The following is a 13384-nucleotide window of genomic DNA, read 5'->3' as shown; positions in this document are numbered from 1 at the left end:
GCGTTAAAGAGACTTACCGAGAGAGATGGGCAAGTAACTCAGGTCAAGGAAAGGGCACTATCAAAAGGATGGCCAGATTTCAAAAGTTTACTGATTACTTTTTGTTCTGAATGGTCCAAAAAGAGGATGACAAAAGTAGCGTACTGAAATTAAAAAAATTAAAAAAAGGGTACTGCATCTTTGGGACCGTAGTCCATGATGAGCCTCGTGATTGAATCTGTGAAACATGATGTAAATTGATTGCTAAAGTGCATAATAATAAAATGATATTAATGTAATGACAAGAACGACTATAAATAGTGAAAGGATTGGTGACATGCTGACTCTTCTCCAACTTTGAATAATAATAGTATAATGACGACAACCATGATGACTATAAAACGACGTTGACCGCGACGACTATATACAGTAAGAATGTTTGCGACATGATTAGTCTCCCTTAACTTCAATTTTTTTTTGGTCAGTCCCCTAACTTTAATTGGAAAGAAGCATTAAAAAATAAGGGCTAATACCACTAAAATCGACAAATTGATTATCAATTTAGAGTTTTCTATGATCAAAAAATTAATTTTCGATAAATTTATTATAGGTGTACCGGTTTAAGATTTTTCATAATATTAATCTAAAATATAAAAGTAAAATTCTCTTATTAGAACTCAAATTCCTGCTTAGCTAGTTTCCCCACACGCATCATGATTCAAAATTTCAGGATCTATACAAGTAGGGCATACCTACTCTTTTGAAGTGTCAATATGCTGAAACATATCGAACACAACTTACATTTGAATCTCAACACCATGTAATGTTATGATCTAATTGCACATATAGAGTCGATATCCATATTTAAATCTCAAATTCATGCATGCATATATATATATTCAGATCTTCATACATATGTAAATTTCTTCTTCTTTTTTCACGTGTGATGGAAAAAGTAAAATTTTCATCACTAATAACAAAGACCTAGTTGTGGGGATCTTCGTCTCCTTTCGTGACTAAAACCAAGCCTTTAAAAAAAAGAAAAAGAAAAGAATATCTAACTCACACACGTCAATGAGCATTCTGATACGTATTTAATAATTCATATACTGAAGTTTGAGACTATCCATCAACCCAAATTCCAAGTCTTATACTGCACCAACAATCTCGATCAGAAATCCCAACCTATAGATGTGGATTTACGACACCACATAATCACACCTTTTATCTCAATGCGATGATGATTCTTCCCAGATTAAGAGATCATAATATTGATGTGCATGAGAATTCAAAATATCAAAATTATCAGCTTTGGTTCATTTTGTTGGAGATGAAAATGGAAGTCTAATATCTCATAACTAGATATTAACTCGCTTCTTGTGCGGATTATCATGCAAAACATACTTAAATGGAGCATGAAAAAATTAAGCACAAATACAGCATTGTCTTACCGTATGATTAGTTGTAAAAGATAAATATCAAAAGACATTTTTTAACGAAAATGAGTTATGATAAATGAGGGTTTCACTTATATTTAATTATCCCTGAGGGACTGTTCTCTTTTTCTGTGCACACCCTAGTTCCTAGCACCAGTGAACCTCGTATAAATGTTGCCGCATTCATCATCTTCCACATTGCGACGCCATTATAGCTCTCTCTCTCTCTCTCTCTCTCTCTCTCTCTCTCTCTCTCAAATGGAGAGGTCAGCTGTGCTACTGATTTTGTGTGCGTGGATTGCTTCTCTGGTTCCGGGAGTAATGCTGCAGGATCAAGCCCAGCCAGGTCTCTCTCTCTCTCTCTCTCTCTCTCTCTCTAAACCTTATAAGCTAACTGAGACACCAATCAGTAAACCAGAATTTGAAGTCTCTCCCGTCTTACCTCCTGGGAAAATAACTATGATATCAAGACTTTGTTTAATTCATAGAAAAAAAATTTCCAAAAAATGTTTTTGGATTTTCGGTGTTCATTTCACGAAAAATAAACTAGTTAATAAAAACGTTTTCCGCTATTAAAAAAAAAACACTTTCAAAAGTGGGAAAATGTTTTTCACTTTTCAGAAAGAAAATATTTTCCATAACTTCTCCCACCTTATTTTCAACGAACACATTTTCCTTTTATTTCTTATATTTTTTTTTTTTAAATGGAATTTTCAATTTTTTTTCCTTTTTTTTTTTCGATTACTGGCCATAGAGGCGGTTGGCGATCAGCCATCGGTGAGCTTCGTTCTTGCCTCAAGCTGGCGAGGCAGATTTGACAAGCTAGGCTAGGTGCAGGCCTTGCCCAAGGTCGCCAAAGCCTCGTCGACCTCTAATGGGGCTCAAGCCCCGCCCAGCTCACCAGATTTAGCTAGGCCCGAGCTCGTCAACCTTGGGTGAGTTCAAGCCTCACCTGATCCAACGAGGCATAGGCCGGCGAGGCTCCAGCCTCGTTGGAATCTAGAGAGCTCCAGTCTCGTGAGTCTTCATCGTAGCCGACGACCGATCAAGGCCAAGGAATAAGAAGAAATATAGAAAGAAGATTAAAAAATCGATAATAAAATTTATTGAAAATAAGTGCATGAAGAAAAAGATTTTTCTTATCGAACGGTGGAAAATATTTTCTAGTTCTTTTTCAAATTTTAGCCGAATATCAGAAAATATGATAATTTTTCTAAAAATGGTTTCTTGGAAAACAATTTTCGAAAACACTATATTTTTCGTAAAACGAACGGGGCTTAATTATGACTTTGTTCACATTGATTTAAGTAAACATATACCAAATTTATGAACCCCTGTAATAGGTTTCATGACCTTCCTATGGTAGAGCCTTTGAGAGATCTAGAATATATCATCTGCCGTTCGACTACAACAAACGAAAGACACGACTCAACATTCAAGAAATAATAGGTTTGCATGTAGGAAAAATCAAGAAATAATAAATTTCACGTAGATCGCATGTGAAAATAAATAATACAAGTTTTTATGACATGATTGATTTTGTCTATCGGATTAGCCATCACCCATCGATCTAGTCCTAATCATATAGGGATAGTGTCTTTTGAATCTTTCATACGAGCTTGAAAGGCGGTAATTTGTTACATTTGGTACAGAAGAATCAATTTAAAAGGAATAACGACGGGAGGCACTGCACCTCCAAATCAACATAAGAACTTACATCAATTCCTTTCTTTCATCTCTCTTTTCCTCTCTCCCTTCTCTTTCTTCGTTGAAGCTGGAGCCTGGTTGCGGCCGGTGAGCCATAGCACATACTCAACCTTATCACTCTCTCTCTCTCTCTCTCTCTCTGCGCGTATGCTTAGAGACGGGTCAAGGCGGGGCCAGATCTGACTCCATACATGAAGAGAGATAGAGAGAGATGTGTTTTCAAGTTAGGATATTTGAATCGCGATAAGTTTATAAAGGAAGAAAGCATAATTGCCTCAGTTCTGCTGGAACTGTCATCCCATGTGCCAAGCGAGGGAATGTTCATTTATTCCATTTCAAGCTCACAAATCAAGAGAAAAACACAGACATTTCCCCCAATATGACAGTATACTCTGATATACGATAAAATAGATATTAACAAAATAATTGAGGTTATTTCTAGTTAGTATGATTTAAATTCATTAATTCTAATTTTAGAATAATGTCCGTTAAATTTTATAATTGTTAAACCATAATCGTGTTCTGGTATTTTAGAATATTACTTTTAAATATATACAAGCATGTATTATAGATTCTAGATTAAATCCATTGTAATTCTCGTTCCATTTTATTATTCACAATATTTTCTCATAACCCAACAAGTAATTATTACTCTATGATTTACTATCCACATTTCTTTTATTAGAAGCAAATAATGAGATCAAAGTCCTACGTCCAATCCATTCTATCTATATTTCCGAAACTTCATTCTTCTATGTATCATATCAATCACAACACGATCCATTACTTGTGATTACTTGTGATGTGAACTTTCATTTGAAAGAAATGCTTCATTGCTCTTATATTACAGAACGAAGAGAGTCCTCAACTTTGACTAGTTAAAAACACGGTCTTATCTATTTTAAAAGATATATAATTAAAATATGAATGGATCTCGTTGGATGATCTCAATTCAAAATGAAAACATTTGAACTATTATTTGGAGGAGTCATAATTCTAACGACTAATTATTCTATTTCCATTTTTGAGTTTCAAGGTTTCATAAGTATCGATTGTGGAGAACAAAAACCATACCCCGACAAGAAGTACGGGATAAATTTTGTGGTGGACAAAGATTATGTAGACTCTGGAGAGAACATGATATGCGCAGATCTCATCTACCAGCAATACGATGCTATAACAAGACTTTGAGGAGCTTTCCTAACGGAACAAGAAACTGCTACACCCTAAGACCAGACAATGGCAAGAGCAACACATACTTGATTAGGGCAACATTTTTGTATGGGAACTATGATAGGAAGAACCAGATTCCTACATTCGACCTATACATCGATGTTAATTATTGGGATACGATCAATACTTCCAATTATGTGTTCACAGAAGTTGTCTATGTGCCTCAAAGGGATTATATACAAGTGTGCCTCGTAAATATTGGTAAAGGAGTGCCCTTCATTTCGGCATTGGAACTTAGACCTTTAATCAATTCTCCCTATTGGAATGAATCAGGATTTTTGAGGCTTGACAATAGATTTGACATCGGAGGCTTAAGCGGGAACATCAGGTGAGTTCTCTTTTTATATTTCATTTTTTGTTTTGTTAAAAAAAGAAGAACAAATGTAACTTTCTTGCACAATCTAAATATGTCGAGAAAGATTTGAATTTAACTTTGAAAAGTGTTAAGAGATTTTATTTTATTTTTAAGTATTGTGGTTATGTATATTAGTTCTGAATAATTATTTTGTACCCAGAATAGTAAAATCTAGAGATCGAAAATATTTTCGTATCTATGTGCTAGATGCATTGAAAAGCCTTCTTCGTTTGTCAAATTCTCAAGAGTGCTGTATTATTATTATCAAACATATCCGAATCGGACCGAACCTCATCTTCCGATTCGGGTAATAGGTAAAAAAAAAAAAAAAAACCTTTAGAGTAACATCTTCAGTTTGGACCCAAACCGAAATGAAAAACATTAAACCAAATGCTCTCTTGCTCCCAGAGAAAGCAAAGCCCTCTAGCACAGTCTTCTTCCCCTTGTGGTCTGCACCTGGATCTCCAAGAGCAGGCTCTCGACTCCATCCTCTTCATGTGCACCTAAATCAAAATCTTGGTCTCCCTCTGTCTTGCCGCTGCTCCTCCAGCCCGTGCACTACATCGTCACCATGAAGCTGGTCCTTGATTTTGTTGATGAGGCCTTCCTCGTGCTCGACCTTGTGCTCGTCTTGATTGAGACTTCCTCCTCCCAAGTGGAAGGTTTCTTCGGTCTTTGGGATGATTCCTCAGATTTCCTTTGATTTGGGTTTGGTTCTGCGTTGATCGGGTGAGGTGAGTGCTCAAATGGAGGCAAAGTCAAAGATGACCAAGAGAGGAAATAGCCTGGTTTCTTTTATATGTGGTGAAAGCTTTGAGGCATGCATCTCGGAGAATTCAAGGGAATTAACAAAAATGTTTGGATAGGTGAAGATATGCTATAATCCTGTAGCTTCTACTCGAGGAAGACAAAATATAGAGAATGAATGGATTGAATCTCCGAGTGCTGATAATCAAGCTTGATGAATACTGCGGGTGGCTGCATTGATATTCTTGCAATCAAAATCCATTAATCTTCATCCAGTCCTCAGAAGTCTCCAATGTCCTGTAAAGCAGAGAGAAAAGAGGATGGTTGCAAAGAGTGGGTAAAGGAAGAAAGAGAGAGAGAGAAACGGGGATGGTTAGAGAGAGTCGGGGTTACGGTCAGGAGAGAGAGAAAGAGAGAGAGAGAGAGAGAGAGAGAGAAATAAGGATGAGCCGAGTCTAACTGTTTTCGGTTCGGCTCTTATATTGGGGGTGCTCTAATTTAAAATATGTACTTAAAATTAAAAGACTTTCTCTATAGAGGGAGGCTGCTGAGTCAAACTAATAGGTGTTTTTAAGGATCCTATGGAATGATCTCAACCCCTTAATGACCATTGGATGGAGAAAAGAGTAAGTCTCGCCTGTCTTATAGCCTAGTCGTATGTTTTTGTGCATTACGGTTTATGAAAAATAGGTAAGGATTACAACAAGTTACAACCCGTGGATTGGTGCACAGGGACCGTAAGAGTCCCTTTGTGTCAGCTTTTCGGGTGTGAATGATTAAATACTAGAGACTTCATTTTTTGTTACTAAAAGTTACGGGGAGTAATAATTGAACGAATAATCACCCAATCGGAGTTTAATTAGAGACAATGGCCTCGAAATCGGATTGGCGGCAAGTGCATTTGAAAATTTCATTTGATAATTGGCATATGGAACATACTCTGCGGACATTACATTGGCATCACAGGAATTTTGTGAAAATGTCCCACCCAGGTACCCGGACGATGTTTATGATCGCATCTGGAATAATCGGACCTTTCGTGACTGGCGTAAGCTCAACCAGGGGGCGTCCGCCTCAGATTTATCCAACAACTACAACTCCTATAAGGTTCCAGGGGACGTCCTCCAGACCGCTCAAGCTCCTATAGTCTATTCTCTAATTTCACCCAACGTGACGGCTAAATGGATTGTGTACTTCCATTTTGCCGAAACCCAAATCTTGCCGAGTGGCCAGCAGAGGAGTTTCACGGTTTCCACAGGAGATGGGCAATTCATGCAGACGGTGAGGCTCGAGTACTTGAAGTCAGTGACCGTAGTTTCCCCTCCACTCTCCGGGTCCACGATCAGCTTCTTATTCAAAGCAACAACGGGGCAGTCTGGATATCCGCCACCGATCATCAATGCCATGGAGATCTTTCAAATTCAAGAACTTCCGAATGTACCAACAGCCCAAGATGATGGTAATCTTTCGCGCTTCTACTTTTGCTTGTGCTAGTGCTACCATAGATATTGTGAAGTACAGCCTTGGCATGAACAACATATAGACAGTTTTGGCTTACTTGGCTTTCGTATTAGGTTGCTGAATTGAAAGGAAGAGAAACCCCGTTTTGGAAGTAATCATTTGTTTAATAGGTATATATCCCATGCGACACTTTAGAGACTAGAAGAGTACGCTCACACTTCTCTAGGACACTCTTAAAAGTTCATATCTCCCAGGACTCTTTACATGCAAACTCTAGGAAGCTAATTTTTTATACTCACTTGCCTTGGTTGCTCCAATGAAAGGGGCTTGCGAATTTACAGGAGATGCATGAGGATTGTTGGACATGATGTTATAAAACTGCAGTTTCGTGGTAAGGATAAGCCAAGTGTTTTGTGGTCATTCAGAGTGCACGGTAGAAATCTGCAGTGAAAATTTAGTTTATAGATGGTTGTGGACTAAAACAACCTGGAGATAGCAAAAGAATCCTCTTCAAGTGAGCTTTGAATTATGGTAGTTGCTGATTAACAGGCTATTCCTTGCTCAGCATAGATTTTTACTGTAAAATCACTTCAAATTGCACATGGAAGTTGTTTTCACCAATTCCTTAATGTTACCATTCTTTAGAGAGTGAAAGATGAAATTCAATGCATGACTTCTGTCTGCTGGAAATCCCCATCTATCATCCTTCTTTTGAAGCAAACTGATCTTGTTGCATTCTAAACTACAGTCAAAGCTCTCACTGCCACCAAGGCAGAGTATGACGTGAAAAAAGATAGCTGGCAAGGTGATCCATGTGTACCAAGCAAATTTGCGTGGAAGGATCTGAATTGTAATGATGGAGATCCTCCGAGGGTTATTTCACTGTGAGTCTTCTTGCCCCTATTTCTTGTTGGATGATGCCGGTACGGCTTGTGAAACTTTAAAAGAATTCTCTTTTCTTATTGAAGAATTGAAGGCTTTTTCTCATTCTTCTTGAGAAATTGGAAGTTCGTTCCTCTATATGACTCCATTAATCTATAAAAACTCCTTCATCGGTCGTGAGCTTCTCCATTTTAATCTTAGGTTACATTGAGTTCTCCACAGTTGAGTGCATAAACTTTTGTGTATCGAACCAACATTACCGCCTTTGTGAACACGGCAATGACACAGCTTCCTCTCATCTAATTGATTATGGGCAGGAACCTGAGCTCCAGCAATTTGAGGGGCAACATCCATTCTTCACTATCAAATCTATCTGAATTGGAGTCCTTGTAAGTATTAGCCTAGTGAGGCCCTTATAGAGGTGATGGTGTATTAGGATTGAGTGCACTTTAAATCTTAGTTGTATCAATCTTGCCTTTAAATGTCTACCCAGGAAAAAAATTGAAAAGAAGTATCACCGTGGTGATTTAAATAGTGTTCTCAACTTTACATTTCCATGGGGGTCAACTTTTGTTGGGATGCATGAAGGGCGCAAATTTTATAATTTCTGTTTGAATGTGTTGGGACATTCTAGTTCTTGCTTTAGAACTCGTTTTTACTTATTCTGAAGAAAAAGTTATTTCGGAGGGTTCAAGAGCGAGACTTTACTGGAGGAAGTTTATGTGGAGCATCAATTTTAAAGCAGTGCAACGATATTTTTGGCCTCTTTGGCTCAAAATGTTTGTTGTTTTTCTTATTCATATTCTTGAAATTTCGGATGAGATCTATTGAATTGTTAACTACCCAGACTTGCTTTGTATCAGAGATTTGTCCAACAATGAACTTACAGGAGCCATACCAGAAACTTTGGCAAATTTGCCGAAGTTGAGAATTCTGTAAGTAAATGTGCCTTAGTAGCCCCCGAAGAATTGACAGGGCATGAGTCTTTATTCATGGTTATGCTTTGCAGGAATTTAAGCGGAAACAAGCTAAATGGTTCAGTTCCTGAGGCTCTTAAAAGAATGGTTAAGGACAACGGATTGGACCTGAGGTCTCTCTCTCTCTCTCTCTCTCTCTCTCTCTCTCTCTCTCTCTCTCTCTCTCTCTCTCTCTCTCCTCTCTTAGAGTATAAAAAGACTTTTATATTAACATGCTTTATTGTGATTCAAAGCAAGTAAGAAGGCCGCTCGTGATCAACATGTGGCAAAGCAGTTCGAGAAACGTAACTTTACCTACTTACCTTTTTGTCACAGGTTTGACAACAATCCCGATCTTTGCTCGGCAAGTCCTTGCCCAAAGAAGGAGGCTAAAACTAAAAACTCCATCTTGGTCCCAGTTGTTGCATCGGTTTCAGGCGTGGTCGTAATTATCTGTTTGGTCGTTATTTGGTTGATTAGAAGGAAACAGATAAGAGGTAACTTATTCTTCGACTTCTTGTCCATAGCATAGTTACATGAAAATACAATTGTCTCTTATTAGTCTAATGCTCCCCAAGGATTGATGACCACCAAAGTTATTGTATCTTAGCATATGGAGAGCTAGGTGCCAAAACTTCAAACCTCGCCTAGATTTTCACTTCCCATAGGTTGACTTTTTTAGGACCCAAGTGGAGTTATCTTCGGGAGATTTTCCTTTGAAGTCTACTTGAAAATCTTCGAAAGGTTGAGTCTATTACTCATTGGTAATATATTGGTTATTTATTGAAGGAATGGTGAAATTAAGATCTTTCAATTATGGTGAGATCACAAGGATCACTAAAAACTTTGGAACAGAGATTGGTGAAGGAGGATATGGGAAAGTATATCTTGGCACTCTAGAGAATGGAACCAAAGTTGCAGTGAAGATGCTCTCGAAAAAATCATGGCAAGGGGACAAGGAATTTCAAGCTGAGGTACAATGCAATAAGATGCTCATTTGTAGACTTGTTTGCAAACGATTGTCGATAAAAATTGTGGTAAAGGACACTTATGACATTGCAGGAGAAACACTTAATGATTGTTCACCATGGAAACTTGGTTTCTCTACATGGATATTGCGATCACTCTGAAAACAAGGCATTAGTTTATGAATACATGGCTAATGGAAACTTGCAACAACACTTACATGGTACTTTATCATGTCCTCTTGTATAAATTTTTTTTTCTTTAGAATACACCGGCAAATATTTGTTTCTTTCTCATATATAATAAGAAGATACGCTAATTTGACAGGGGACAAGCCAGTCTTAACTTGGAAACAGAGACTTCACATCATTGTAGATGTAGCAAAAGGTACTTAAAGGATATTGCCCAGTGTAGTTTGTTCCCCTCCTTTTTTGAATGATTAAATGGATCTTTTGCAAGAATTGCAGGTTTGGAGTATCTCCATAATGGATGCGACCCGCCCATTATCCATAGAGACTTAAAAGCGACAAACATCCTGCTGAATGAAAAAATGCAAGCGAAAATATCTGACTTTGGTCTCTCAAGAACAATCACAGCTGAGACTGATGCTCATGTGTCAACTCGTGCTGTTGGCACTCCTGGTTATCTTGACCCTGAGTATGGGCTTAAACTTAATCTCATTAATATGCTATATAGTCTTTGTATGGATAGAAAATCTGGCTCTCCCTAAGATTGCATCGTAGACTCATGTACTTGTACACAGTGTATACAACTTTACCGAAGAAAAGTTCAGCATTGACAAATGACTCTAGAGTCCAAAAAGCAATGTATTGGGACTTGGAAGATTTATCCTCAGCTGTGTTCTCATATTTCCTACAGGTACCATTCAACTATAAGCTTAAACAAGAAGAGTGATGTTTTCAGTCTCGGAATCATACTCCTTGAGCTAATCACAGGACATCCGGCAATGATGATGAAGCCAGAAGGAAATGTGCACATACTTAATTGGGCGAATTCCCTCATTGAAAGTAAAAATTTGCAGAAGATCATGGATCCAAAGTTAAAAGGAGAATTCGACAGCAAATCGACTTGGAAAGCGATACGGGTTGCAGAGTCTTGTACAAAACCAACTGGAGATCAAAGGCCTGACTTAGATCATGTATTGGCAGAATTGAAGGATTGTTTGAAAACTGCATTGGAACCCGAAAAAAGTCCAGAAGATGGGAAACAAAATGAGAAAATCAAGTAGTTCCTTCGAAAGGACCTCCTCAAGAGTTCATTCAGCCAGTACTTCCCTTGGAAGGGTGTTGGGTATTAAGTGCATGTGAATTTCTGTTGCTAAATTTCTGCAGCCGTCAAAATTGAACTCAAGTGTGGTTATATTTCAAACTTATATTTACGTGTCAATTTGGATATTCAGAAGTTGTTCTTGTCTCTAGTTATTCTATTATGTCCATGAATAGCTCCTTTCTTGATAGAAACATGAGTATTCGTAGCTTTTGCCATGGGAGAAACTATGTACTTGAGGAGACTCATCTATGTTGGATTTGGATTTGGTCACTCTAGACTAGAGTCTTGCTTCTTGTTATTGCTTTTATGGCGGATGTATTTGTTGGAGAAATCTTCTTGAAGTGTTTTGAAGTTGACAAAACGTTTCTATCAGTCTAGTCTGAAGGCTTGCAGACTCTGTTATTTAAAGTCTGAAGACCTCCGGACTGCCAGACTCAAGACTCAAAGTCTATCCTCATTGACAGTCTCTAATCCGTTGAAGAAAAGTTATCCAGAACTAGATGTTTCGTTAAGGATTTAACCTTATCAACTGGAGAAGATCTTGTGGCTGGAGAAAACATAACGGAGTCCTTTGATTGATCGAAGATTGACTCGATAATTGAAGATCCGGTGATTGTCTAAATATTATTGGAAGGTTCTACTTATGGAAACCGAGATCCTAATTGTATGGGCGAACAGGATTGATGGGCTATCAACACGTTCCTTTAATAGCTTGAAGGATCTTCCTAATTGATTCCGTCCAACGGGTAGATTGGAGGAATTCCTTTGGTAAGTGCCAACGGGTATGATGGCATAAAGGAGTATATAAGGAAGACGGTCTTAGTTGTTCAAGGTGTGCGCGATAGAAGAATTCCAAAGTCTGAAGCTCCTTTTGTTTAAACAAATCCTTTGAGCGAATACTTGTATACAAAAGAGAGTCTATATTTGTGAGAAATCTTGAGGAGGTGTGGTAGAACATCTACACTGTGGAATCAAGGCAAAGGCGTGCTGTAACTTCTCTTTTGTTCATAGTGGAATCCAGCCAATAGGCTGTCAGTGAAGAAGAGTGGACGTAGGCTTGATATAAGCCGAACCACTATAAACCGCGTGTTCAATTTTCTCTTCTCTCAGTCTTACTTTGATTATCGTTTGTCTAAAATCCATCAACTGTCTAGTATTGTGCGATTGTTGAAGAAAAATCTTTTATATACCTATTCACCCCCCTCTAGGTACTCATACTAGCAATATCAGTATTCTCATGGATCATTTCAGAGATGAGAGGTAAAACAACTCAAAAGGACTTTCTCCCTCTTCCCACCCTAAATACACTCTTATTTAGAGGGCCATCAGAGTGTCGCAATCTCTTCGAACCCTTCCGCAAGCACTGAGCTAATGGCTCGCTAAGTCTAGGCTTAGCCCAGGCTCTCTCAAGCCCATTAATTTGCAACTTATAGTTCGAGTATTTTAACCTATAATTTAATTAGGAGTCGCCACTAATCAAATTGTGATGAGTCAATTAGCAATCCAACTAAACATATTGGGAGAAATATTATACTTTTGCATGACTTATTACACTTGTTAATTGCCGATCCCATTTTGGTATCTAATGGTGTAATTAGGGGTGTGCATGGTTCGGATTAGGCCGGTCCGCCCCTTAACCCTAGGACCAACCCGTACAGTGCTAGTCCTCAATTTTTAGGACTGAGGACCGACCTTATTGAGCTTGGGACCGAGAACCAGAATGACCCAATGGGTTCAGTCCGGTTCCAAAGTCAACCGGGACCAATTGATAATTTTTTATTTCATTTTTGTACTCCTTAAAAAAGCGATTAAGGATCAAACTGACCTAATGGGTTTGGTCCAATTTCAGGATCAACCCAAGATCAATCGATAATTTTTATTTCATTTTTTGTACTCCTTAAAAAACGATTGAGGATCGAACTAACCCAATGGATTCGGTCCGATTTCAGGGTCAATCCAAAACCAACCAATAATTTTTTATTTCATTTTTTTTACTCCTTAAAAGAGCAACTGAGGACTATACCAACCCAATTGGTTCGATGATAAGTGAGGTCATATAAGAAAGGCAAGCAGTGAGGGTCAAGTGGGATGAGCATCGAACAGAATGAGCATCGAATGTTGAGCGGGAAGCAACAAGCCAAGTGAGCATCGAGCAGCAAGCGGCACGAGTGACCCAAAGCGAACGAGGCGAGTGTTAAGTGGTGAGCGGAGAAGTTGTTTCTTTCGATTTTGGAAAATTGAAGACTAAGAGAACAAATAAAACAGAAGATAACAAATACTAGAGGATGATGCCATAAAGAGCTGTTTATGCCTTTTTGGATGCCGTGAGGACTCCTTAAACATTTTCCTCATTCATAAATTATGATTATTGA

The 13384-nt window shown here is 38.2% G+C and overlaps 1 protein-coding gene across 1 annotated transcript; it reads left to right on the top strand.

Moving 5' to 3' along the window:
• The first annotated feature begins 1633 nt into the window (after nucleotides 1–1633).
• LOC104424069 (senescence-induced receptor-like serine/threonine-protein kinase) lies at nucleotides 1634–11178 on the top strand. Its single transcript, XM_039303013.1, has 14 exons — nucleotides 1634–1761; nucleotides 4159–4683; nucleotides 6450–6944; nucleotides 7260–7351; nucleotides 7667–7802; nucleotides 8118–8189; nucleotides 8664–8735; nucleotides 8810–8890; nucleotides 9093–9253; nucleotides 9546–9730; nucleotides 9819–9945; nucleotides 10050–10109; nucleotides 10190–10379; nucleotides 10602–11178. Exons 2-14 carry the CDS (start codon nucleotides 4265–4267, stop codon nucleotides 10969–10971), a joined length of 2460 nt encoding a protein of 819 aa, XP_039158947.1. The 5' UTR covers nucleotides 1634–1761; nucleotides 4159–4264; the 3' UTR covers nucleotides 10972–11178.
• Nucleotides 11179–13384: the final 2206 nt, after the last annotated feature.

Source organism: Eucalyptus grandis, chromosome 10, assembly GCF_016545825.1.
Source record: "Eucalyptus grandis isolate ANBG69807.140 chromosome 10, ASM1654582v1, whole genome shotgun sequence".
Lineage (NCBI taxonomy): Eukaryota > Viridiplantae > Streptophyta > Magnoliopsida > Myrtales > Myrtaceae > Eucalyptus > Eucalyptus grandis.
This window is presented reverse-complemented; position numbering and strand designations above follow the sequence as displayed.

Bases quoted from the DNA above. Each gene is read 5' to 3' on its own strand.
- LOC104424069 (XM_039303013.1), top strand. From the start codon at position 4,265: ATGCGCAGATCTCATCTACCAGCAATACGATGCTATAACAAGACTTTG. The intron at 9,731-9,818 runs GTACAATGCAAT...ATGACATTGCAG, and splicing joins ACAAGGAATTTCAAGCTGAG to GAGAAACACTTAATGATTGT. The intron at 9,946-10,049 runs GTACTTTATCAT...CTAATTTGACAG, and splicing joins CTTGCAACAACACTTACATG to GGGACAAGCCAGTCTTAACT.